The following is a 27,683-nucleotide window of genomic DNA, read 5'->3' on the forward strand; positions in this document are numbered from 1 at the left end:
ACATAGTAAAATCAAGACCTGGGCTACATAAGACCCTGTCAGAGAAAGAGAAATCAGTTGGGGGGGGGGGGCTGTGGAGAAAGTTAGTTAGTTTTTTTTTGAGCTGCATCTCACTGCTTATCCCCTCCAGGCCACCTCCTAGAGGTTCATCCCGGCCCCTGTTGTAGAGAGAGGTCTGTGACCACTCTGCCAGGACCACCAGGAACATGACAAGACTGGCCTCCTGTGTTCCTGTCCCCTCTGGGGAGGTGTTCAGTGAGGAAAACAAAGGGTGACGGTGGAGACACCAACAGCTTAGGAAGTGTAGAGGTGGGGTGTTGGCGTGTGCCCACATCGGGGGTGCTGATTAGTGCAGCTGTGCTTCCTGAGGAGGTCAGGGGACCTTCTCTAAAGAGGAGGCATCCAGGTGAGCCATGAGTGACAAGAAACAAGAGTGGTCCTAAGCCCAAAGAGCTGCTAGTGAGGAAGGCAGAGTGTGGAGATCACAGAGGACTGTTGAAACTTTGTATCAGAGACTAAATGCACCTAGCCCCAGGGCCGGGGGACACAACTTCCTTGGAAATAGGGTCATTGTCACCGTGATTTTTCATGCTAGAGAAGATTATAGACAGAGGTGGTGAGGAGAGGGCTATGTGGCAGGATGGATAGATGAGCATGGTGCAGTTATGAGACAATGGCAAAGAGGATGGCCACCATCAGAAGCCAGGAGAAAGGCATGGAACTGACTGACCATCCTCTAGAGCCTTCCATAGGATACAGCCGCCTGCAACACTGTGCCTGGAACCTCTGGCCCCAGAGCTGTGAGTGGATGAATGATCTATGTCGTTCTGAACCACCCATTTTGTGGTATTACTCCATGCTGGCCACCACAAGACAGGATCCTGCTGCATTCAGTGAACGGTGCACAGACGTCCCTTACTTGGCTGCACCTAGCGCACTGCGGAGGGCAGGAGCAGGGAACCATCCCTGCATTCCAGCAGGCACGGCAGAGAGAAGAGGTGGAGTGCCCACTTTGGCTTGGAAGCAAAGCTTCTCAGACTTGCTGGAGGGCATGATGTGTGAAGAGGGAAGGCAGGAAGAGAGAGGGAAGGTGGAAGGCTCAGAGCTGAAGGAAGGCACACCTGGAGAGGTGGAGGTTGACTTATTCTCTCTCTATTAACTGGGTTATATACATATAGAAGGCATGTTATGGAATTCTGTTTTTCTGTGTTAATGTTCCACGGGGCAGGTGTCCAGGAGCCACTGACAGCTGCCTTAAGAGCATTGTCAGTAATAGATGCTCTGCTGAAGATCTCCCAGCACCCCTTGGTTGAGCCTGAGCCAGGCTTCTGGTTTACAGCTGACAATGCCATTGCTCTGACAGTCACCCAGGTCACTAAGTACCCACGTGCTCCTCCTGCTGATCTTTCTCAATCCCAAGTGAGGCTTGCATGCTGAGGCCCTGCTGTATAGCTGCTTGGTCCTAGAATCTGGAGTGAGGATTTCATGAGAAACAGCCAGGCTTGGGGAGTATGAACCGAGGCCATGGGAGAGAATGAGAAGAGTCTCTCAGCTGTGTGCCAGGGGGAGCTGACTTCTGCAGAACAACAGTAGCTACAGAGAGAGGGGGAGAAAGAGAGGAAGACAAACTGTGTTTCCAACATGGCCTCAGATGCTGCTTTTTTAACCAATGAGATATGGAAAGAGTGTGTTGACAGTGTCGTCTCAACCTTCATGAATGTCAACAAGTGGATGTGGGGAGGTGCGTGTATTCATGTGGCAGCCAGGATTCAACTTTGACTCCATTGCTTTCCAGCTTTGGTTGGTTGGTTGGTTGGTTGGTTGGTTGGTTGGTTGGTTGGTTGGCTGGCTGGTTGGTGGTTGGTTGGTTCACTTGAACCTAGAGCTCACTAATTCAGCTAGGTTGGCTGACGAATGAGCTTCAAGGGTACACCAGTCTCTGTCTTCACACCCACACCCCATCCCCAGGGCCGAGACCACAGACAAGTACTACCACACCGGGTTTTTCTGTGGGTGCTGGTAATTCAGATTCGGGTCCTCTGGCTTATGCACGAGGCATGTTTACTTGACTGAACCTTCTCCTCAGCCCCGTCTGTCCCCCTTCTCAAGAGAACCATTGCCTGTTGTTGTAAGATTTCTTCATAAGGACAATTGCATCTGTTTCTTTCCACCAGAGGCTGTTGCCTTTGAGGGTGATTTTTCCCTACCTGTCCCTCCGAGGTGAATACAGGACACTTAAATGTTGGATGGGTCAGGATGGACAGAGATGAGAGTTACCCTGAAGAACAGCATCTCAGAAAACCATTGATTTTTGCCAAATTAGAGAAATGTAGTTGTAGCATTCTTTAGTTTTATTTGGTGCCATCTCAGGTACACTTTGAAAACTAGTGACTTCTGAGGTCAGGATCCATAGAGTATCAGAATTGAAGGCTCCAGAGCAGCTGGATTTGCACAAAATACTTGCTGGCTTCATTTCTTATTCCACTTTGCTCCCCGAATGCAAAAGCTAACTGAGAAGTTCTCACAGTGAACTTTGTGTGTCTCTTTGAACAATGTTCTCATTTCTTGCATTACTTTTATTTTGTGGCTCTTTGTGCCTTGCTTGGGCTGAGCCTCACACAGCCAAGGAAAGCATTAGCATGTCCCCAGGCACTGACCATATGGTCTTCTTGGTGTGTCTCCGTGAGATGGAGTCTCCCTGCACAGACAAGGGGTCCAGGGCACGGAGCCCCAAGTCAATCCATAGCCACCTGTGCCATTGCCAGAGGGGGCCCCAGCCCTTCCAGAATGCTTGTGCTTCCTGTCCTCTCTCCTTGTCGTTCTTTGCTCGCTCTTCTCTTCCCTGGAAGCCAGCGCTACTGGAAGAGGATGCTATGGAGCCCACCGTGCTGATCTGTCATTTTCCCATCTGGAAACTAACCTCAGGTCTCTGGACCTTATTCTGCTCCCTTCTCTCGGAAGCTTGCAGGCCTAAGCCCTCTGTAAAAATCACTTTGCAAAGAAGAAAGAGTACACAAGGCCCTCCCAGGAATGCACATGCGCAGATGTGTGTCACGGGTACCCAGACCCACAGCATCATCCCATTGGTTCAGTGGCACTTCGGCATATACCGTAAGATCTCAAGTTGACTTCAGCTTGCAAAATTCATTGAGTAGAGGAGATGGAACGTTGTGTATATTTCAAACCATAGATATTAGTAGCCCTGAATTCAGGAGCATTACCACCAACATTTTGTTCTTTATAATCAGTGTAGATGGAAGAAATAAATGTCATGTTCCTGTCCAATATGCTCATTAAGAGTATTTTAATAGATCTTACTTTCTAGAAAAAAAAGTTGTAGTTATAAACTTTGTAACTGTAGAGATATACAAGAGTTTAGGAATGGGCACATGTTTAAGTGGCTTCTTAAAACTAGCTGTGTGATTATAGTAAAATGATTTTGTTTGAAAAATGAGTGAGACAGATATCCTCTTTTTTAAAAAAGATGAAGCAGAAGCAATCCCATGTGCTCCTACACACACACACACACACACACACACACACACACACACACACACACACAGAGTTTCCCCTTTAAGCCTTTCATTAACGTGATATTTGTCATAGCTGATGAACCTGGACTGATACCTTCTGCTCCAAGTCCATTCTTTATTGAGATTTGTTTAGTTCTTATCTAATGCGTCCTTCTGGTCCAGGTCCACATTACCTTCCTTCTTCTCCATCGCCTTAGACTCCTCTTGCCTGGGGCATTTTTTCAGACTCCCTTGTGATGAGCTCCACCTCATCGACAAGGGAGTCTGTCGGTCACTCCCTTGGGAAGCTGTCGGTCACAGAGGGGTTCTGATGGGTCCCACTACTGGAATTTATTTCATGTTTTCCTCAGACCATTCAGGGGCTTTAAGTCTGATGTGTCTCCGGACTCAGATAAAGCACCATTTCCATCCATCCCCACACTGTCCATGTGATTTCTGTCTGCTGATGCCCACGTTGTCCTTGTTCATGGGGCCTGTGGCTGTCACACTTAAGTCCCCAGTCTGTGAATTGTTCTGTCCTTACCCCCATCATGAACTTTTTGGAGGGAAGTCACTGTGCCCAACCTACACTGAGAGCAGAGGAGCTACGGAAATTATTTGTAATCCTTCCACGACAATACTCATCTCTTCTTCACTCATTACTATTAATATATTCAGTCATTTACCATGTTTGGAAACCACGATTATTTGATATTTTAGTTTGTAACCCAACTTGGCTCTTGAAGCATCCCAGCTGTGGTAGTCAGGGGCCCTTACAATGGCCCTGTGACCTTTCCAATGTAGCCCTATCGGGGGTGGGGGGTGCGGGTGTTCTGTTTTTATGCTTTTTCACCAAATTCTGGCACCATGAGATATTCCAGGCTCACCTTGTAGTTTTCTTGCACGTCTGAGAACCAGCCCTTTCTCTAAATGTTCCTGGCTCTTTATGTGTGAGAATGGCAAAAGAGACTGAGGTCTGCCTTCGCTTCTTGCTCCTGGGTTTCTTGGCTGCAAGACAAACAAGTGTGTCTGTGGCCACTAGCCTGGGTAAACTCAGCATCGCAAATGTTTCAATATGTGATCCCATGTTTCTATATGAAATAAGTTATGGTATGTACATAGCATAGAATAGGAAACATGACATGGCCCACCTACCTGCTTCCCCTTCCTTCTCCTTCCCCTCCCCCTCCTTGGTGGACCTAGAAAATTAGCCCAAGGCCTTAGAGATGCTCTCTATGATAAAGGGGCGTTTGAGTAGCTGCCTTATCCGGCACCTTCAGTTGAAAAGTCGTCTCTACCTACCTCAGCTCAGCACTTCCAATGTGATAAATCCCTCTGAAGGGAATGTGGGAAGGAGAGGCTGGCTGTTAACAGGAAGTCAACTCACTTCAGCAGTAACAGTAAAGTAGCCTTCCCAGGCATTCTTGGTTAAGCCTGGATCAAATTGGTGTATTTAATTTCTAATGAAAGTAAGCTGACGTTTTATTCTTTTGATGGCTCAGCACTGCGGCACTTCTCCCAGACCCCCCTTCGATGGTAATGACCTTGTTTAATCATTCACCATTGACTAAGGAGCATGCTAAAGAAGCCCTGACGTTACGGTCAAAGCAGTTTTATGGGAAGAAATTGTTAGTGTGTGAAGGAATAAATGTCTCTGTGAGCAGGAAGAATGAGTTTAGACTTCTCTTCCTCTCTGGTCTTTTCACACTGACTTCCGTGTGTCTCCTGAAGCCACACATCAGCAACGGTCTCGGAGGATTCTGCAGCTGGCCCCAAATGGAAACAGTGGACCTGTCTCCACTTGATCTGATAGCAAGTCTTCTCAGGTTCAGATGCCACATGGGAGGGAGCCCCAGAGTGGAGTGTTCCACCCCGCCCCTCGGAACGCGGCCGCAGAAAGAGCAGATCAAATGCCAAGGCCTTGTTTGCTGCCGTTGAGGCTGGTGGTCCAGTGATCACAGCCACTCAATTACAGCCCTGTGCAAAAGCATGAGCAGTGCTCATTAAATAATTATGCCTTTGATTAGTTGCCTTAACTGGTCATTGCTTTGAAATATGATAACACAATTTGGAGTTTTATTAAAAAACAATTTTTCCCTGGAATTGTCTAAAAAGATTTTATGTTTAAGAGAAGAAAAAAAAATCAGCAATATATTTTTGTTGGAGGACAGAGGAGGCAATATGAGAAGAAAGGGAAGGGCCCCCAGAGGGGGAATGTGACAGAATGACTGTTTCCCATTTTCACTCATTTCTGAGTCGGGAACACTGAGGGGCCCCAGCACCCTGCACCTCCTCCCCAGCCCCCGTCTGTCTGACTCCACGGAGTGGTAATATAGTCCTTACGTTGGCAAAGTGAAGTAAGGCGGGGGTCTTTGACCACTCTCCAGCCCTGCTATTGCTTGGCTGTTGACCCGATGCCACGTAGGGTTTGGGGAACTGGTAAACCCTCATTCGTGAACTGAGAACTGTTTGCTCTCTGTGTACGTGTGTATGGTATGTGTGGTATGTGTGTGCACATGTGCATGAGTATATGTTACAGGTTGAATGCCAGGTGTCAGCCCTGCAGTACGCAGTGGCACAACCTTGGTAAAGTCTTCTTCCCAGTTCCAGGGTCCTGTCTTCCACTCTTTCCATGGGCCCAGGTGAGCATGGAAGCCAAGAGGTCATGGGGTCCCGGTCTCAGTCGTCCTGTCCCATCCCGTCGTTTCCCCCCACCACTACCACCGAGTTTCGAATCTGAGAATGGGCCAGACAGCAGAATCTACATTGTGAATGCACCCTGGAGACAATCCTTGTTGACACTTGCATCCCACAGTTATCCCAGGTCACATTTCTACTCTGGCATGAGACGGAGGGTGTCCGGTTGACTAGAGATCCCCCTGAGCTCTCCCTCTGCAGCTCAGGACATCTCTCGGCCAGAAAGAGTCCCCCCATCCCCTTCTTGGGAGCTTCTGGTTTTCTAGTAAAGCAAGGGAGTTTTGCATTGATTTTATTCTCTCTGTCTGCCAGGTTTAGTGACATTTCTCTGAGTACCTGCATCGGCCCACGATGTGAAAGCCTTTGGCAGTTTCCAAAGCCAGTGTGCTCTAGATAAAATGTGGTAAAGAAAGCTGTTCTTAGCTATTAGAAATTAAATTGAAACTCTCCAATTAAGGATCGATGGCTTGTTCCAGTAGTATCCTTCTGGGGGATAACTCACTGCTTGTGGTTTGGAGTTGGGAAGGTGACTGGGTCTCACTGGATGCTGCCCGAATTGAAGGTATTTCGTCTCCTAAACATGGGTGTGCTGCATCCACCTGCTTGGCCTCAGATTTTGTTTAATCTTTTCAAAGTCCCTTTTGAGAAATGTTTCACCAGGACTTCTTCTCTGGGAGGCAGCCAGTACATAAAGCCCCCTCACACCTCAAGTAGTGAGTTCACATAATCTAACAACCTTCTGGTTGCATCCTGTGAGGGGAGTCACTGCCTTGTTTATAAAAGAAGTAAACATTTGCACAGTCTGAGCAAATGAATGCTCACACAGCCTGACGAAAGAAATTCCTAATTTCTTTCGATTCCTCCTTAATCTCAGGACATAGTTGCCACAGACCAAAGCTCATGAGATACAGGGTAGACTATACTGGAAGTGACAGGAAACCAGTGTCACCCACGCACTGCCTGCAGAGGCTCCTGGGAGATGATCGTCACATAAAGGCCCTGGTGCCACAGTCAGCCCTCAGACTGAGGCACAAAGGTGCCGTCCTCTGCACTGATAGGATTTGTGCTGGTAACATCTTTAGATTTATTTATACGTGTCCACTGTGGACAAGAAATCACTGTCTGGCGAGGTGATGGTGTGAGTTCTCCTGAAGGCGTCAGTTACGCTCCCTTGTATGAGCAAGAAGGTTATTCATTTCCTTCTGAGATGAGACATTGTTAGAAGTGAGTGGCCCAGCCCCTTCCTCAGGTACAAAGCCCCTGCTAGTTCTCATAATTGATTCTGAGGGCTACAGCAACCTCATTCCATCAGCCATTCTGTGTGTACCCAGGATATAATTCATGTGCGCTGGAACATCCAACATGGCCTGCGAGCCTGGACCTAACCTCCTCATAGCTACATCATTTTTTAATCAGCTGCTCGGGGAATATTTATCTAATCAACAAAGACAACTGTCACAAGGAGAGCAGAGTTGACATTAATTAATACGTCTGTCTTCCTGGCGCGGTGATGGAGAAAGAATTTAAGGTAAAACCTTGTTGGCTTGAACATGCCAACAGACTAAGGAATATTTTTCTTCTGGTTATAAAGAGCTGCTTAGATGTCTCAGCCCTGGAAATCTGCGTTCTGGTTGTTTTTCATGCTGTGGTAAAATGAAGTGATTGTTTTATTTAGGAAAACAGAATAACAGAAACTTCAAAATGAAGTTCTGAGTCCCTAAAGGTCATGCAAATCCATATGAAAAGCTAGCTTCCAAGAGTAAGGTGGTGTGCAACAATCGAGACTTGTGGATGCTAAGTGATTCCAGTCACTCTCTCTTCATAGAAAGCCGTAATTTACACATTTTTCTTTCCTCTGTCTTTGAAAAGACCGAGGCTGTCTGTTAGTGATTACCACGAGTCAAGAGTAATATGCCATAGCTCGTTTGCTCAGACAGACCCCGGGTTCTTCACTCACAGGCACTTTACAAACACACTGTGATGGCGGTTATACCCGTCACTCATGTTCAGAGCATGGCGTTGGCGCGTTCTTCTACAGATCTGAACGTACAGGGTGGCATCCACCTCATAGCCAACCTGGAGCCTATTGAGAGAAATGACCAAACAGCCAAATATGGGTATCAACACTCTCATCCCTCCTGATGGTTTGATTTCCCGGGTTCCAGTGGGGGGGGGGCATCTCCTAGTCCCCAAGGATTGCTCTCTCTGTCTAGCTTAGTACTCCTAAGAAGTGCATATTTTCAAAAAAAATCAGTGGTACCATTGGCGAAGCACATGGGCACCAACGGTGTCTCTGCATTTTTAGCTGGAGCTTTTCCAATTTTTAGTCCTTCCAGTCCTTAGAAAACAACTTAGCAGCCAGTGGACCTTGTGATCTCGGATCATCAACTGGATATGACATAGAATCACCCTAGAGACAGACAGACAGACAGACAGCTGCACGTCCCTGTGGTGGAGTTTCTAGACACGTTAACTGAGGAAGGAAGACAATTAAGGGTGTAACCCTTACTGTGGGTAACACCAGTCCACAGACTGGGGTCCTGGGCTGCGTGAAAGGGGAAAAGGAGCTGAGCAACAGCATCCATTTCTCTCTGCTTCCTGACGGGATATGAGGTGACCAGCTGCCTTCCCCACCATGATGGGCTGTGCCCTCCAACTGTAAGCCAAATTAACCCCTTCATTACATTGCACTTGCCGGATGTTTCCCCACCGCAACGAGAAAGGCATTCATTATTCAATACAGGGATGATACATTCAAATCTCTCCCCTAAGTACTCGGCCATCAACTTTGTTTGCTTCTTGGGCCCCCTGCTTTGGCTGTCCTACAGCAAGCCCGTGTGTGACTGAGTTGACCGTGTGTGTTTTGTTGTTGTTAGGAGGGCGACCGTGGTCCTTCGCACTCAAAGCTGTGTGTTACAAATGAACACTTAGGTTCATTTGTAAAGTGAAGTGAGAAGGGAGAGACCACACCCAGGGTGTGTATTTAGGTCCAACGTTGTGTCTTCTGGGATGCCGTGTCCATGCAGGTGTCTAACATGGGAGACCTTGCTGCTGCTGCCTTGCGTCTTTAGCTACCTGCCCTAATCCATATGAAAACCTGGGCTTATCCCAGAAGCACAGCCATAGGGTAAAAAGTGCAACCACATGCTTTCACCATGCTGTCTTTTGTCTAGCTACATGTGAAATTCTGAGAAGTAACATTAATAGCAAAATCTAAATGTTAGCCAGTGTTTTAAAAAAAATGTTCATAAAAGTTTTTGAAAACCCTCAATTTTTATTTAGAGATTATCCAAATGGGGTCTAATGTTGCATGTCTGTGGCCTGAGGCTGGATGCATGGTCAGACCCTCTGAGGAAGAATAAGTAAGGGGTGCACAGAAAACATCATCTTTTGAGCATGGCAGCCTTAGGCATCACACCTCTTTCCAGGTCTGAGACCAGGGGCTGATGGGTAGTCTTTGATGGTTGGCCCACCGCATCAGGCTGAAGACATCAGGGAACTCGGTGTGGTACCATGTGGCTGTTCCCCTGAAACGTTACCCAGGATCCTGATGGTAGTTCTTGTTGGAAAGCTCCTGAACAAGACAACTTAAGCAATCAGTGCCCCAGGAGACAAATGCTCACATCAGGACCGTGGTATCAGCCAGAAAACCACCATTTGTTTACAAGGAAGAAAAAGCCATGGCATTTTATACGTTGGAATTGATTATTTCATCAATAGGTTAATAGAAATCCAGGCTGTATGTTCACTTCCTGGTTATACATCCTAACCGTAATGGGAGAACAGAGCATGAAAAATGCAGAGTGCAGAGCAACCAGGAAGAGGTTTCCAGGCTGAGCTTTACCCCTCTGCAGAGCTCAGCCGGGATTCTGCCTATTTATATGTAAATGTCTAGAAGGAGGTCCGCTTCCCCATGAAGCTTTGTAGTTACCACTTCTTTCTGGAACTTGTGAAATATGCCCCAAGACTCTGGGAGCATGCACTAGTGAAAAATGAAGCCCGTGCCCAGTTGTAGGAACACAGTGTAACCTGAGGGGTGTGGGGAGCACCAGTCCTTTGACTGTCCTGGAAGACTGTGAGCAGTTGGATTTCCTTCATTGCTCAGAGTTGACATCAGTACTGGCTGATATCTAAACAAACCTTCCCGGATGTGGTGTTTCCTGGTATGGACACAAGACCTTAAAGACCCAGAGATGAGCAAAACCCCTTTACCCTTCTCCCCCGACCATGAAAAGATAAATTTCAGTCCACATACAATAAGCAGAAGACTCCAGGCAGGAGCTCTAATAGGTATTTACTGGTTAGGGATTACATTTCTTCCCAAATTATTTGTTTGGTCTTCACGCTGCAAAGTGAGCCTTAAGTGTTTAATTATAGCAGCTTTAATCATTTTAAATCAATGGGCAGTGAACTCACAGCTGTCTGCTCTCGTGATTACACTTTTTTCATTCTGAATATATAAGGTGTATTTCAGAAGGAGCTTTGCTTCCTTGACAGCTCAGGTTTCTCACATGAATCTATATAAAGAAGCCCGATGACAGTGACAGGCAACTGAACTCACCTAGACATCTCCCAAGGTCACTCTCTGCCCATCAGAGCCCCGGCGTCCACACGTCCTAGCCAGGGCCTGACACCACACTGCCTGCAATTGAGTGACTTGAACACAGCCTCCAATGGAAGTGGTTAACCTCTCCTGAGTCAGGGAGGCCTCAGCACCAGAGCTGACCCTTCCCCAGCACATGCTCCACTCTGTGCTGGAAGCTTCCAGCAGGTTCTCTTCCTGGCTGTGGAGTTGAGAAGCAGATGGCCCATGGTGCCCTTCCTCAGGAGCATGGTAACTTTCACCCCTGCTAAATATTTTGCCTACTTGTCTGAGGCTTCCCAGAGCCACCTTGTCAACTCTTGTTAGGTTCTGTAACCTGTATCTGCAAGGGCTGAGGGAATCTTCAAACTGTCCTTCAAGCCTCGGGTATCTCATGTATGCATATGTGCATGTCTGTGGTGTGTGTGTGTGTGTGTACACGCACGCACATATGTGTGGGGTGTGTGTGAATGGGAGGTGTGTGTACCTGTAGTGTGTATGTGTGTACACACACACACACACACACACACACACACACACACACACACACACACACAAAAGCACATATCGCTGTCCAAGGTAGTCATTAGAAGGAAGGGGCCAAGTGGAGTGGAGAGCATGTCTGTGTCCCTGGAGTGTCTTATCACATGTCTGTAGGGCACTATGTCCAGTTGGCTCAGAATTTTACTCCTAACCCCAACATTCCCCCAGAAGTGACTTGGCATCTGTCCTTTGTGAAGCCTTTGAGGAGGCATCTGCTGTCAGGGAGCCCACCTGGTCCTAGGGCCCTTCTGCTTTAGGCCAGTGTTCATCTCACAAATGGGGTTGAGGAGGAGTTGACAGCGATGTTCTTGTTATAAAAGACCTGCTTCTGAAACGTGCAGGCCGACGCTGCTTGCCTCTGGACCGCAGCCCACAGCAGCCCCAAGGCCAGCACTGGCCCTGGACAAAGCAGCAAAGGGCGCCTGCACACGGGCCTGGGGACATCCTTGATTTTGTGAGCACTCCCCTGGGTGCTGGCTCACCTCTACCCTCCTCACCTCTGCTGTCCTGGGGGGGTGGAGGGCCAGCGGAGGAGCCCCTGGTCCTCCCCACCTGCCGCTGCCGCGCACTCAGGTGACTTCACGCGCTGCTTTGACGTTTCTTTTCTCCCTTTTTCATTTGTTTTCTTTTCCTTTTTGTCGTCTCTTTCTCCCCCTGCCCTCTCTGCTCTCGGGATGCAGCCAAACGCAAAGCATGGAAACTAAACCGTGTTGGTAGCCTGCGCAACATATACAGCAGCAGCAGCACCAACACCGAAGGTAACCGCACCCCGCCCGCCCGCCCGCCCCGGCTCCCGCCCCCCCCGCCCCCTCCCTCTTCCCCGTGCAGACATGGAAATGCACCCGCCCGCCCTGCAGCCGCATGCTCCGTGTTGTGTTTGCAGTCGGCCCTGTGGTCTTTTCATCCTTTTGTTTGTGTGTTCTATTTTACCATTCATGTTCCTTTCAGCTTACTTAAATTTTGACCTTTCCCTTCCGTCGTGGAGTAGTGATGTTTAAATTACTTTGGAAACCTATTTTCTCCTCTTTTTCCCCCCTTTCCTTTATACATGTGGGCACTCAGTGTAATATTTCCCAAGTTATTACAGTTTTTAAAAGTGTTAGTATCAGGTGTAATGATCTGTAGCCAAATACAATAGTGTGCCGTGACATTTAAGTAACAGTCTTAATTTGTTTTGTGGAAGCATTCTCCATAATGCTCTCTGCAGCTCTAATCCAGAGGCAGGCAGGCCCGGGCCATTTGCATGGGCTGCTATTGCTTGTAAATTCCGTATATTGTTTTGTTTCTAAAGGTCGTCTGGTGCCAAAGTTCACAAATTGACTTGGGTTGCTTTTTCACCGAAGACAGCCGTCATTGCTTTTGTATAATAGCAGATTGAATTCCCCCCCACACCTTCATTTGAACAACACAATTATAAATTGCCTTTTTTTTATGATTACAAATGTCAAGGGTCAGGATTATTTTGATACCAGGCAAGGGAGAACCAGCGCCATCCACCCAGGTATAGGAAAAGAGGCTGGCGGGTAATACGCGATGCAAAGCAGGTCACAATCCAGCGAGCTTGGTATAATGGGGGGATTTCGTTTTCACTTAAGTGCGAGCCAAATGGTCAAGTAATGGCGAGCTCGTGCCCTCACACTAATTGACTTATTTGGGGATGATTATAACTGTAATATTTTTCTTAATGTCACTGTTTTCTGGGCTGTTGATTTTAGCGATTGCCAAGTAGTGGCATTAAATCTCCTGTAAATTTTAAATTGCACACTATTTCTGTAAACAAGTCCCTTCTTCACATCCCAGTCATTAACCTTTCCTGATTTATATCCCGTCCTCTCTCTCTTCCCTTCACAATTACTCCTGCTTCACCACCAAAAGCCCTGCTCTTGAACAGAAATGAATGCACAAAGCAAAAGCCACCCTCGCAGGGCGGCTTGTTCAAGAGCCATTTTGTAATCCCAGTTTGGTTTCCACTCATGAAGAGGTTATTGGTTCAGGTGTAGGTGTACCCTGGCCCGGCCACATCTCCCTTCAGAGCAGACAGAACAGGAATTTAGGAAATCATCTCATCAGTTAGAATTATTCTTTCTGTTGAGCGTAAAGGGTGTCAATTCGATCCCTCACGGTTTTTTTGTTTGTTTAGTTGGTTGTTTGGTTTGGGATATGTATCATCTCTCTGCCCAGTGTCTCTATCAAGGGTGTCTTTCTTTTATATGGTGTGGGTTATAGCTTTATTGATGACTTCTTGCCTTAAAAACTAAAGAAAGTTGCGATGTTGGTTTTAAATGTTATTGCATACAAAACTGGGGAGTAGTGAGAAGCCATACATTAGCTTTATATAGTCATAGCTTCAAGGCTAAACCTTCCTGCTCATCACCTGTTGAGGGCCCCCCAGAAGACATTGGTGGGCTGGATTGACACTGTGTGCATTTAAGGTGTCCCGGGAAGCCTGGCTTCTCAGTCTTCACCGCTCAGGTAACAGGGGACTTGGTACCCAAGGCAGCCAGAGCTTCAGAGCAGGAGGCCACTTAGAGGTGGCAGAGGGCAGAAGATGACTAGATAAAGTCCGCTCCTGAATCCTCAGTAGCTCAACACACTTGGGGTCCCTCCAGATGAGTGAGTACCACAGGTATCCATGGGGATTAGGGTGCAGCAGCTGTAGGGTTGAGACACAGGTAGCCATGAGGCTCGGGGTGCAGGCAGTGACCACACTTCCGGTTCTACCTGATTTCCAGCAACAGTAAGCTGCTCCATGTGTGGCTACATTTATTTCAGTTGAGCAACATGGCCATTCCTCATTGGTGTGTGTATGCGTACTGCCTCGTTCCATACAACTTTGAATAATTTGTTACAGAACTCATATAGTTCCATAAATTATCAAAATAGCTTTATGATCCCAGGCTTTTAATGTATGGTGTTATCACATGACTACTCACTGTAAACCTACCCTTCATGAAAATGTGTGTGCTAAAGACTCTATCTTCTGTTAGATAATTTGAAAGGTACCCATCTTGAAATGTAGTGTTTCTTAAAATGCTCTACTTTATAGATTTATTCAAGGATTCCCAGAAAATACCAAAAATAAAGTTGACACCAGAGTTCAGTTCCCTAGACACAAAAATTAGGTTTATTAATTGGGACGGGGACCAACTAATAAACCCAAGTTTTGGTAGGAGCCTGAGTCTGGCTCAGAAGTTGTGGGACCCTCCTGGGGACACAGGTTGTGAGACAGACAGGGCTGTGCCTGAAGCCCTGTGATCTCACTGAAGCCTTTTGCTTTGACACACATGCTTTTCTGGCCCCTGGACCACATTGTCTCATTTGATCCTCTCAGTGCCCTGCCAGGTAGGTACTGTGTTCCACACAGGAAGTCGAGGTTGTGGTGAGTTCCACAGACCATGCACTGAGCTTCTGTCGGCTCCAGGACCCCCACTCCCAGATCCGTGTGGGAGGGGCGACGGTGGACGGGGCCACGACTGCGTGAAATGGACTATTAGAAGGACAGGCATGGATTCTAAAAGAAGCATGGTGGTTCCTTCGCCCGTCAGGGTTACTGACCGACCCTTGAGAGCCAGCTGCAGTCCCATATCAGGGTCCAAGGCCTGTTGGCGGTGTGGTTCTCCAGCCAGCCTCCTTGCTAGCCCAAGCAGAAGCGGGGTAGGTGTCAGGTTGAGTTAGGTGTCACTCCACTGTTGGCCTCTGTAGCAGATGTTTCTGAGAGAGTGCCTAGGAGCCAGGAGACATTGTGTAGGAAAAACAGGCCCTCTGTGACAGTATGCTTCCAGGTTAGGGTGACATAGTACATAAGGCTGCCCCCACCCCAGATGCCAGAGCCAGGTGGACTCACCAGCTGAGGGACCAGAGGAACTCTCTGGCAGCTCCTAGCCTCTGTGACGTAGAGAAGAACTTCTGATGTGGGGTGTAGCAGAGGGTGGAGGGATCGGGAGCAGTGAGCTCTGCTTGGTGTGCCGAGCTCACCCATCCTGTCACAGCCAGACTCCGGAGTGGCCCAAAGTCCAAAAAGACCCTGTGGTCCTCCTCTCTCTGCAAAGGTCCATTTCTGTGGGTTTGGAATCTGTCCAGAGACAGGCAGAGGGAAACCTGCAGTGGGTCTGTCACTGTGTGGCACAGGCCGCTCAAGCAGAATCGGGTCTGTGGTGTCCTGATTGCATCACTAAAATTCAACCTACAGACTCCGTGGAATGTCACTTGCCAGTATAGAGACTGATTGGCAGAAGCAAGCATGCAGTGTGTTAATGCAGCTGTCTTAGCAACTGCTCTGCTGCTTATAGAAGAAAGAGGTCATTGGGCTTGCAATTTCAGAGTGAGTCAGTCCATGACCATTATGGTGGCCAGCATGGCGCTCGAGCAGTAGCTGGGAGCTCATATCTTGAGACACAACCATGAGGCGGAAAGAAAGGCAATAAGAGCTAACTGGGAATGGTGTGGGCTTTTTGAAACCTCAGATCCCACCCCCAGTGACACACCTCCTCCAGCAATGCCACACCTCCTAACCCCTCCCAAACAGTGCCACCAACTGGGGACCAACTATTCAAACATGAGCTTGTGGGGTCCATTCTCATTAATATCACAGGAAGAGATTGGGAAATCCAAGCTCCGCAGTTGGCTTCATGGAGAGAAAAGGAAGCTGGCCATGCTGGGCAGCTCGGCACACCTGGACTAACAGAAGGGGCTGGTGATAGTCCCTGACAGACATGGGCCCCCCAGCACAGCTCACTCCCTTGTGCCTGCAGCTGGGAGCCCCAGGACCCTAAACGAGGAAGACGTGGACAGCATCCCACTGGGAAACACGCAGATATGTTTGGCCATCACATCTGTCACATCCATCTTTTCCTTTAAAAAGGAGGAGATGTGAGGGGGAAGTGGACCTTTGTGCTATGGTGGGTTTGAGCTGACATCTTAAACGGGTGGTTTCCACCATCAGACAGAATGCCTAAACTACATGCCGACTGAATGTGGGCTTTTAAAATAGACACGCTGAAACATTTTACAAAATGTACTGCTCAAAAAATGAGCGTATAAGCCTGAGGCTGTGTATGGCATTGTCTCACATGGCCCATGGGGCCCAGGTTGTGGGAGACCTGGAGATTGAAACTGTGAATATTGACCATTTGTCTACAGTTCACATCAAAGACAGTGGCCAGTGGCCTCTTTAGATCACAGGGATGTCCCCACAAGAAAGTGGGGACAGCATGCTCTGGTGATCCCTAGCTAGCTAGTGCTGGTGTGGCTGAAGACCAAAAAGGTGTCTCGATGATGGCTCAGTGGTTAAGAGTACATGCTGCTCTTGTGGAGGACCCAGGTCCAGGTCCCAGCACCCACACCACGCAGCTCACAGCTAACTGTACTGCCAGCTCCGGGAGATATAGAGAATCCCCTCTGGCTTCGTACCTGCACTCTCGCATAACTCACACAGGCAGGGATCTTTCAAAAGAGGTGGAGTGGCCTGCTTCCAGGCACCCATGAAACAGGGTATAAGGGAAACCCCTCTTTACCAGGTAGATGCCCCACTGGAGAAACCCCTTGCTAATACTCATGAATGAAGGGATGGCAATAGACAGAGTTGGTGTCTGTGTGTTGAACAGAGGTATGGTGTGCCCTACCAAAGACCCATCCTTCTGTGACAGGAGCTGAGGACAGGGTGCCCTCCTCCCTGATGGCCTGGGCTGTGTTATCTTTGATCATGCTGGGTGGTACCCATCTGTATACCTCTAGGCTCACTCCCCTGAACACTCTTCTCTAGGCAACGCCAAAAGCACATGCCATTCTTGCCACGTGTTGTCAGTCAGTGCAGCAGGAAGCAGGCTCCACCTTACGGCTGGATTGCTGGGTGGACCTCAGGTCAGGAGCCCAGGTTCCAGGAAGCCTGGGAGACATCTTCTCCCGCCAGAATGCTGATTCACATGTGGCCAGTAAGGAACTGGTGTAAGTGACCCTTACAGCCCATTCATCCTTTCAACTTGGAAAGCAAACCCACTCAGCTCCCTTGTTCTGGTCACACCACTGTGGAGCACGGCTTTGAGGACAAAGGCTGGGAGGCCTTGGCCTTGGCCTTGGTGAAGGCCCTCTTTCCTGTCCTCTCTATGAGGCCAGTGTCTGCAAGTGTCCAGCTCCTCCTTCTCCCCCATCCTCCTTCTCGGTATTCATCCTCATCAGGTGTCTCCTGTTAAAAACAGCCGCCACATGTTTGAACTATTTTCAGCTGTCTGTAGCCCTTTAACCCTTTGTCTGCTAGAATTCCACAAAAATAATTGATGACTGATTGGCCCATTAACCTTTAAGGGAAAAAAAGTTTGACAGCCCAGACTTGTGTAATGAGGAGGGATTCCCTGTGAAGTCGGTCTGATGGCTGAGATGCTCGCCCCTGAGGAGGCAAAATTAGCCCCCCGGGGCCTCGTCTGCATAGAAACTGGACACAATTAGTGCGATATCCGGTGTTATTAATGTCATTGGGAATAATTGGGCAGGTTGGTTTCGACAGGTTCATGGCTCTAAAATACTATTATAGTGGACCTTTCCACAGCCAACCGTTAAACACAGAAAACTGTTTAAACCCCCGGGAGCACAATCACTGTGTTAGTGAGCTGGGGACCAGGACTGGGCATAGCCTGGAGCTTCAGGCTGGGGTGAGGTGGCCTTTGGGCTTCTCCTCTGGGTAGGGAGTAACTCTGTGCTTGTGTGTCTGTCTCGAACTAAGAACATACTTCTAATGTACATGCCAGCAGTATCTTCTACAACCTGAGTCTCTCTTTATAATGAAGTCTGCTACTGTGCCCGTCGTTAGTAGTTGGTTTGTAGCTGTGAGTGGCACTGGAGAATGAAACACCCGAGCTGGCCCTTCTCGATGTTCAAGTATTTATCACTGGGGCAGGGGCAGGGGCCACGGCTGTCATCTCACCATCTCACTCCTTGGGAGGCAGAGGCGAGGCAGGAGATCAGGAGTTTGAGGCCAGTCAGGGCTACAGAGTGAGACCCAGTCTCCAAAAGCCAGTAAATAAATAGAGGATAGCAGCAGTGCTCAGCCCTTTCTGACCGACCAGCGTCACACGGTCAGTTGTGCGTATGGTCATTTTTTAAATCTGTTTGCTAAAAAAAACAAAAAACAAAAAACTCTGGTATTATCAGCTGTCGTTTTATAAAGTTACCCAGCCTTCTGGCCACTGGGGAATTGATGGGACTGTGTCACCTGGTGAGCATTAAGAGGAAGGAGCATGTTGCCTTGCGTCATCTGCTTTCTCAGTCACGGCCACTGCCAAAGTACAAGCATGGATCTAGTCAGGAGTCCTCTGAGGTGCCGTCAGTAAGCGTTGACAGTCACCTGGCAGGCCCGGCCAGGACCCGTACATTGGTGCAAGTGACAGAAACCTTTTTTAGAGGGGAAAGGTCATAAAGACAATAAAACATCCCACATATCCAGCTGTGGGCCGGGAGATGCAGCTGGCTGGAGAGGCGTCTGGGCCCCGGCCCTGGAAGGTGTTGGGCCTCTTGGCACTTTGATTCCGGGCTGCAGTGTGCTGGCGTCACTCAGTGACCTCCACCAGAGGAGAGGGCAGGGCCACACCCTGCCCTGGATACACAGCATGCTTAGATTTTGTGAATTAAACGTGTGAGTGTTACCTCAGGACTCAGAAAGTTTTGGATTTCAGATTGCCTTGTAGCCTCACGCAGTACATTCACTCTGGGCTCTGTTGTCCTCCCCAAAACTCCTCTTTTTCAAAATGCAACCAACAGACTTCACTCAGAACCCCGATAAAAACATGAATCAGGTGAAAGGAGAGGTACAGGCTGGTGAGGCGGCCCTACAGCCTGCTTCCGGCTTTAAGAGCTGGAGGCGCGCTCTGTGGAAGCCTCCAGGGAGTCACTACTCAGTGTAACTTGTCTCAGCTCCCTTTCACTCACCCAGTCCATACCTTCCTCCCATCCAAGTGGATTCAGCATGACCGAGGTCAGGGGATGGCAGATGTGTTGAACAGTGCCAGCTGTTCCAGAGAGATGGGCTTGAGGGTAAGAAGAGCGTCGAGCCATGGCCTGACTGGGCACTCATCCACAGGCTTGGAAGTGAGGTGCCAGAGGGAAGACGACCGCAGTGTTCATGAGGAACTGAGTACGTGTGGTTACTTTTCAGGCTGTGCCATCATGTGGGAGGTGGCACGCTACATGGAGTGGAGCAGGAAGGTCTGTCTGTCTGCAGGGTGTACATCCCACAGGAAGGTCTGTCTGTCTGCAGGGTGTACGTCCCACAGGAAGGTCAGCACATTTATAGAGGGACTCTCGGAGCTTGGCGTAGAGTGAGGAACCCTTCCAAAGTCTAGATCCCGAGAGCATATGTCAAGTAGCCCTGAGGAAAGCAGAGAGGAGCCACGGGAAGAACACCGGGAACAGAAAGGGGGAGGAAGGGCTGAGCGCAGAGAGGCTGCCGCGGGGAACCTGTCCATCGGACAGAAAACCGGCCGGCCGTGTGGCACAGTGGGCTCCTTTAGAGAGAGAGGGCATGGCTCCCAGGACAGGCAGAGCCAGACTGCATCTCTGCGGCTTCATCTGAACATTACCGCTGCCCAAGCTGGAATTGGAAGGAGGCAGAAAGCTTGGTGGTAGCTGTGTAGCACTTGACCCGGGTACCTGGCCATTTCCGTCATTTCGCGCTCTGTCCTCCACACGTGTGGGTGTGCATGTCCCTGCTAAGTAGGGTCCTTCACAGACCACCCTCTGCCTCCCCGACACCCAAGGCATGAAAGACGTAGCTGAGTGCCCCAGGACCAACCTGTACCCCACTCAAGCCAGTTTGGCTGTCTGCCTTCTGGCTCACACTGCAGCTCATGATTCAGGCTAGAAACGTGAAGAGAAATCCTCTAAGGGAGAGCCGTGTGCAGAGAGCCATCTGCGAGGCTCATGGCTGTCATTTCTTCACTGGACGTGCAGCAAACCCCGACCAGAGGAAGCCTTACCGTACTTGAGTTTCACAGATGTACGGTGATGTGAGGCTGTGCACAACTGTCCTAAGGAACAGTCCTAACTAACATCCGCCCGTGAAGGACCGAGTGTCCTGTGTTCTACCCATACATTATATAGCCTGTCCCTGCCCTACCTCTCCCTTCACGAGGAGTTTTAGGTACTGAATCGGGTGCTGTCTTAAGACCTCTGTGTGTAAAGGTTGTAATGAGTAGTATCATGACTTAGAAGCCCATGGATAAAGAGAACAGGTCTTTTCAAGCCCACAGATGCCATGGCTCGGGTGGTAATTGCGGGGTGTGGTTGCAGGCCAGCCGTGGGGAACCCTGTCTGAAATTACTGTATAGTCTTTTTTTTTTAATGAAAAACTCAGCTAGTTCCCATGTCCAAAGGCCTTAGAGCTTCCTTCCCAGCTGCCCCACACACAGTAGGTGGACTTGTTCTGCTTCCACACAGACATGGGCCTCTTTTGAGTCCCATTCCCGGCTAATGCCTGCGCTTTGAACTCTTATTACTCAAGCTCCAAAATCCAAGAAGCAAAGGGATCAAGAAAGAACTCGGGAGACGCACATGCCCGGTGTTAAGCAAGCTAACGGCTTCCTTGGGCTGCCTGGGTGTCATGTTGAGCTCAGGCCACACTGTGGCCCTGCCATGAGATCAGCCCCCAAAGGGCTGACAGGCCAGAGCCATGGTGGTAAGGTCCAGGCCTGGCCCCTCCTCGGCACCCATATCGCTGCAGCAGAGCATGAGTGAAATGCAGCAGCTCTCACCCTGCAGGGGAGTCACAGGCCTTGGCAGTGTGGGAGGATGTGGGCACTTCTGTTAGCTGTCGTTTTCATTCCGTCTGGGAGAAACTAGGGGGCTTACACACAGGTGTGTTCACCTGCCCGTCTTCCGGGTGGTGTTCGGACTGCGGGGTGAGGCCTGCTCATCAGTTTAAAAGTTCAGAGAAAGCCACCTTGCTTACATTCGAAGCTTAATCCTGTTATTTTTCAGAACACAAAGACTCCACACAAGTGTGTCATAGCAATTGGTGATGGCACCGGCGATGGCGGTGGTGGTGGTGGTGGTGGTGGTGGGTGGTGGTGGTGGTGGTGGTGGTGGTGGTCTCAGAAGTCTCACATTGAAGACCAGAGCCTCCCCTTCCTGGGTGGTGTCCCAGGTCCTGGGAGTGGGGCTTGATGGCATCCACGGGATCAGAAGGAAGGGGCCACTCCCTTGTCAGTACAGTGGCGGGGTGGGGATGACTTCGTTGATAAGCAAGTCTGTGGGTTACTCTTTCCCTGTGACTACACATGACCACACAGCCAGTTCCAGGCCAATGTTAGCAACTCCTCATCCAGTGAGGCATGTGAAGGGTCCAGCCTTGACTCCCGGCTGCGTTTTCCTAAGCTGTGCCTCCTGTGAGTCAGGTCCTGAGAATAAGGACTGACTGACTGCACACAGTCTCCTGCGGCCAGGCTATGCGCTGCTCTGCTCATGTACAACATTTAGCTAATGATAAACCCAGTAGAAGCTGCCTGTGCCCGATCCACAGGGGAGGAAAGTGAGCCTTGAGAGCAGAACTTACCTAAAGACTGAGGGGCGGGTAGTATCGCAGGGTGTGGACACAGGCCTCTCGTCCCCTTTGGAAACAGGTGTCTCTCGGTGGCCACCCATCCAGACCTGTGTCCACTAAAGCCCTCCGAGTTGCCTGGAATCACTTTGTCCAAGTCTTAGCACAATGAGAATTAAAGCTCCCGTTGACATTTCCTCGGCCCTGGAAGGACACCCACCTTGGTGCTCCCAGGGTAGATCACCTGGATCCATACTCAAATGCTTGCATAGTCCCGTTTCACATCTAGCAGAACTAACTCCATTTTCCTCCCGCAGATCCGAGGGCCAGCAGGAAGTTGCAAACTTCTTTTCCCAAGTTGCTTGGTCTGCGCCCACACAGAGACCCTGACATCCCATGCTGTCTCTCCTTTCTCCCTGTCCCCCCGAGCATTGATTGAAACCTAGTTACCCGCTGCTGGCTTTTGGAAGCCGGCCTTGAGTGTTGGCGGGTGTGTGGATCAGATCTCAGCGCTCCCAGCCTGCGTGTGCCGCCAGCCCCATGCCGGTGCCGTTGACATGATGGGCTCGGGCGCTGCTGTCGCATGAAAGTGAGCTCTTCATCCCACCTCTGTGTTCCAGAGCAAGAAGAAAACTTTGAGTTTATCATTGTGTCCCTCACTGGCCAGACGTGGCACTTTGAAGCTACCACGTACGAGGAGCGAGACGCGTGGGTCCAAGCCATCGAGAGCCAGATCCTAGCCAGCCTGCAGTCCTGCGAGAGCAGCAAGAATAAGGTAAGGCCCTCAGCAGGCTGCCCCAAAATCAAGGCTGCCGATCATTAAAGGGGAAAGAAGGCCCAAGTGGAGCCCCAGGGGGGGTGGGGGGGACGACACAGGGGCGTCAGATGGCTTGTGTGGATGACAAGACCCAGGTACGCTTTGTGAGGAGAAAAAAACTAAGTAATTGAAAAGATAAAACCACTTTGTATCTACAAACACCATGCATGTGTTGGTGTCCTGGCTCGGCCGTCTGTGTGTGGCAGGATGTCCAACACGAAGCCTTTGCTGTGGCAGCCAGCGCCACGTGGGACGGGCTCGTCTCTCTCTGTGGGCGACGGAGCCTTTTGGACTCGGCCTGCTTATGCGTCCATACTTATTTTTTTTGTTGTTATTGTTTGAGGCAGAATAAATCAGAAAAAGAGACGTTGGCTTAAAAGATGCCCTATCCTGCCCTCATCAATGTCTCGCACGTCACAGGGATACAAACGAAACGCAAGGGAGATAGAGGGAGTTTGGGCGAGGTGAATTTTCTGTTTTTTTTTTTTAAAGTCTGGTGTATGTTTCATTCAGTAATTAAAAAGAGTTCTCCAGCAGTTGTTTGGCCAGAAATAAAAGTGTGTTCACTGCATTTTCTGGGCCACTGTTCGGCGATCTTCCTTATAGTGGTCCTGTCTTTCCCAGCCGGCTTCTTTCCATTGCAGTCTTTGAACCCTTAGGTACACAGAACGCTTTGCTGACCCATTGAGATTCTTGGTGAGCATTTTGATTTTTCAAACTGTGACTGACTGGAAACCAAAGAAAGACATTGCCATCCACCTGCAGTTTCATTTATAAGCATTTAAAGAAACCTCTGCCCGTGATGTATGGCCAGCTTTGTCATTAAGAAGGGAGTCTGTTTTTCAGAGAGACAGGATGTATTATTTTATTACCCTCTTGAGCCAGGGTAAGCCAGACCACAGTCATTATTATTATTATGTAATTTGCTTCTCTCTTGGAAGACAGTTTATACCCAACTGGGAAGAACCACTGTCTTTTATTCTGAGCTCCCCGATTTCTCGGGTCATATTCCCTCCCCACCCAGCCATGTTGTCTCTCCCTTCCTCGGCCATGGGCTTGGTGACACCTGCCATCCGCAGGCTTGGAAGTCTGGTTTCAGAGCAGGTAAGAGGGCACATGCATCAGACAGGCACGTCTCCAGGTGTTAGGGAGAAATGAATCTCACACGTTCTGACTGAAGCCACGCCCCTTCTCCTTGATTCCAGAGGCCCTGGTTAGTGCTGGCTTCTCCCATTTCACTTCCTAGAGAGTCTCTTCCAGGTTGCTCCTCTGAATCCAGACAGTAGGGTGTCAAGGACCAGAAGCCGATGCCAGCTCACCAAAGCTGCCCTCTGTATCCATGAGCAAGCATACTTGTAGAAATGGCTTCCCCTGAGAGGAGGTTCCCTTGAGCAGCTGAAGGACATCACACGCGCGCGCACACACACACACACACACACCTGGGCAGCTACTGACCAGGTGTGAGAGGATAAAATGGGACATAGTGTTCCCACCATGGCTGACTTGGGGAGGAAAATCCAGACTCCATTAGAGAGAGAAGTACCTAGTATTTCAGCTCCTGGTGGATCATCCAGAGCTGACCCAGAAAGATAGAGCAACCAACCAGTGAGTCACAGAATTCTTCAGATATATGGAAAAAGAAACAGGGAGATAGGTAGACCCCCACCACCATCCACATATGAGTGTGTGACACCTCCAGATACCAATTCAAGTTGTTAACGTTCTCTGATTCCTAAAGGAAATAAAAACAGGGTAGGGCTGGGGAGATGGCTCAGCAGCCAAGAGCACTGGCTGTTCTTCCAGAGGACCCAGGTTCAATTCCAGGCACCCACATGGCAGCTCACAACTGTCCATGTAAATCCAGTTACAGGGGATCTGACACCAATGCACATAAAAAATAAAGTAAAATAAATTATTTTTAAAAACCCCATCACAGTAGTACATGATGCCAATTAAACAATAGCAATAAATAAATGATAACTTACTATTAAGTAGCAAGCAATAAATTGTTTCACGTCTATCTAACACAAGATACCTTAATTTGTGAAGAATTTGTACACAAAATAATTTATTCTAAGTTCTGAAACTAAGCAGCTTTTGCTTTAATTGTAATATCAAATGCATATTGAATATGCATATTCTTTCCCGTTCTGCCCCTTTGCTTCCGGGATGTCATCCTTACTGCGTAGTCAGGAATGTGTGTAGTGATTTATAGGAAGCATGCCTGTTACAGCACTGTCCAGGGTCGGGGCTGCCTGGAGCAGTCCGAGTACATAGCCAAGGCACCTGCTGTACACTCACTAACTGGAGTCGTGTGCATGTACGTAAGTGATGATGGTTGAGGCTCTGTGGACAAGTGGTGGACAGATAGTAATTACTAGGCACGAGAGGCAAGCTGCAAGGCCATGCATACCTGCCCATCCACCTTTCCTGCAGGGCCTGTGTGCACAGAGACAGATAGAAAAACCAGCCAGAGCATCTCTGACTGATGGAATCCTGGCGTAGAAATGCTCGTGTCTTTGCCCATGTTTTCTAACGGTGCCGCACTAGGTGGACCTTTAAAAAAAATCTCTCCTGAAGACTGTAAAGTATGCTTAAAAATGAATGCCCCTACCTCACTCCAATGAGTGACTTCGATTTTGTAGCAAGTGAGTGATCGTCACGTGCGGGAGAGAGAGAGACTCTCCTGGCCGTGATGTGTGGAATGGTTGGGAGTTTTCTGATGAAGAACCAGGAGATGGCTCTACATATGCTGATGGAGGCCTGACCCTTGGCTGATACACAGATTCTTTTTCTCTCACTCTTTAATCTTCATACCAAGTAGCTATATGCCCATGAAGGTGTACCAGCCAGAGACATTCTCTGGGTGGCAGTCTCTGGTTCATTCACAAATGGTGGAGGTCTGAGCACCTGGCTCATTTCTGGGAGAGTCCCTGTCAGCGAGTAATCGTGACATACGACCTTCCGCTCTCCCTCACAAACTTCCCTAAGACATCCGAAAAGCAGTAAGTGTTTGGAAATTGCACACCACTGCACCTGTGCGTAATCTCTTTGGTTTTTCTCTGACACCATTAGAAGATTGTGGATTTCTCCTGTCTGCTCACATCTTGCATTTTCTGTCTTCCTTTGTGCCTAGTCCCGACTAACCAGCCAGAGCGAGGCCATGGCACTGCAGTCCATCCGGAACATGAGAGGGAACTCCCACTGTGTGGACTGTGACGCCCAAAGTAAGTACACGGTGCCCCCAGATCTTGGTCGGCTCTGGCACTGAGGGCTTGATTTATTCGAATTTGGGTTTTGTTTGTACATAGAGTCCTGCACACAGCCATCCTGGTGCTTCAAGTGTGCCGTTTATACACTGGACTGCTGTGTGCGTTTCTTAAGCCTTGGGCATCACAATGAGTGAAGGACTGAAACTGTAATGACTGCATCCCTTGGAGTTACCCCCGCATGTCACACTTTCTGACTTGTAAAAGGTAATATTCCCTTTGAGAGTGAAGTTCCATTCCTATATCCTGGGGACACAAAGCCTTGCCTTATGTCTGCCCCCTCATAAGCTATATTTAGGAACCTTTGCCCGTTCATGTTGTTAGGTAGGGTCTTGAAGGTGGAAGCCCCACCCACCAGGGCACACGGTCTACAGCCTGGGGAAGGAGCACAAGGGACCTAGGTCTTTGAGATCATCTACTTCAAAGCAAGCTTCCCGCCAGAGTTGGCTTGTCAGAAGGGCTCTGAGAAAGAGTTTGGGGGCGGGGGGAGGAGAAAGTGGTGTCACTGGAGGTTGCAGCCTCACAGAGGCCTCCCTGGGTGAGCCAGGAAAATGAGTGGCATCTCAGGCCAGAAAGGATGGAGACGATGGAGATACATGGGTGCCGATGGAGGATGGTGAGGTCCTTATGCATTTGTAGGGGTGTGAACTGTCCGAGTCTCACAGCAGAGACTGTGCTGTTTATGGATGGCACTGCCTGTCTGCACCAGCTCACTCTGTGAGAGGACAGCAGACTGAGTCAGAGCAGGTGGAATGTGAGCATCACCTCAGACACGGAAGCACTAGCCTAGGGTTGCTGTGGACAAAGGGGAAGAGCTGAGCTTCCCCCAAGGGCCCTGGCCAGCAGGTTGTCCATGCGGCCTGACTGACCATAGCCCAGCGGGAGCCCGTCTTCAGGGCAGGAAGGGCAAGCTCTTCCACAGACTCCTTTGGGCATTGCTTTAAAGTCTCTCTCTTTGTTTGAATTTTTAATTTTACTTTCAAAATGTGAGATGGAGAGAAAAGAACATTATTTGAAGTGTTTTTTATCCAAAACTTTCCTTAAACCAGACTTTTTTTTTTTTTTAAGCATAAAACCTGAGGCATATTTAAAAAAAAAAATTCCAGAGATTGATGTCTGTAATTGTTTCCAGCATGCAACTAGAGATTCCTCAAAAAGAAACCAATCTGTGGCTTCACGGGAATCTGTGGCATGTGGCAAATTGGAGGTCACAGGTCCTTTCTGAGAAGAGACGGGCTTATGCATGCTAAGGATGGGCAGGAAGGGGAGGCCGTGGGACCAGCCTGGAGACAAAGCCACGTGAGCGGATGGGACAGAGATGGTAAAGGCAGAGTTGGGAGCTTCAGAAAAGAAGGTTTGAAGGCCGTTCACCAAGTATGCTGTATCCAGTCCACGCATGTGTTGTGTTTTTGAGTTCTAAAGAGTGATAGTTGGGATTGTCATGGGCCCATGGACAGGACAGGACAGGACAGGGAAGGAAGAGTCTGGGCCTACAGCAGTTTGTCCAGGTTACTGAGGTAGCAAGCGGTACTGTGCAGTTCAGCCCACACCCTCCGCCAGCCTCTTACTTCCTCAGAGGCCTTAAGATGCTTGGGGCACCCAATGTGAACTGTGTGAGCAAGCAGGGAGGAATTTGAAGTGTAAATGCCCAGTGTAAATGCCAGCAATGAGATCCGCGTAGCCCACGCTGGCAGTGAGATGTGAGCCTGTTCACAGGGTGTCGGGGCAGTGTGTCTGAGCC

At 49.2% G+C, this 27,683-nt stretch overlaps 1 protein-coding gene across 18 annotated transcripts in view; it reads left to right on the plus strand.

The window, feature by feature from the left end:
- Nucleotides 1-27,683, plus strand: part of Agap1 (ArfGAP with GTPase domain, ankyrin repeat and PH domain 1) — a 467,544-nt gene that overhangs the window by 379,577 nt on the left and 60,284 nt on the right. For 11 of the 18 annotated variants that reach the window (XM_076549565.1, XM_076549568.1, XM_006988650.4 and 8 more), the window contains 2 exons: nt 22,477-22,631; nt 25,810-25,900. In XM_076549565.1, the coding sequence (XP_076405680.1) occupies nt 22,477-22,631; nt 25,810-25,900 (246 nt within the window). Of the gene's footprint in view, nt 1-12,014; nt 12,093-22,476; nt 22,632-25,809; nt 25,901-27,683 lie in introns of all 18 variants that reach the window. The other 7 variants (XM_016007105.3, XM_076549566.1, XM_016007106.3 and 4 more) reach the window with 1 other exon arrangement.

The sequence above is a fragment of the Peromyscus maniculatus genome, chromosome 13 (genome assembly GCF_049852395.1).
Source record: "Peromyscus maniculatus bairdii isolate BWxNUB_F1_BW_parent chromosome 13, HU_Pman_BW_mat_3.1, whole genome shotgun sequence".
NCBI lineage: Eukaryota > Metazoa > Chordata > Mammalia > Rodentia > Cricetidae > Peromyscus > Peromyscus maniculatus.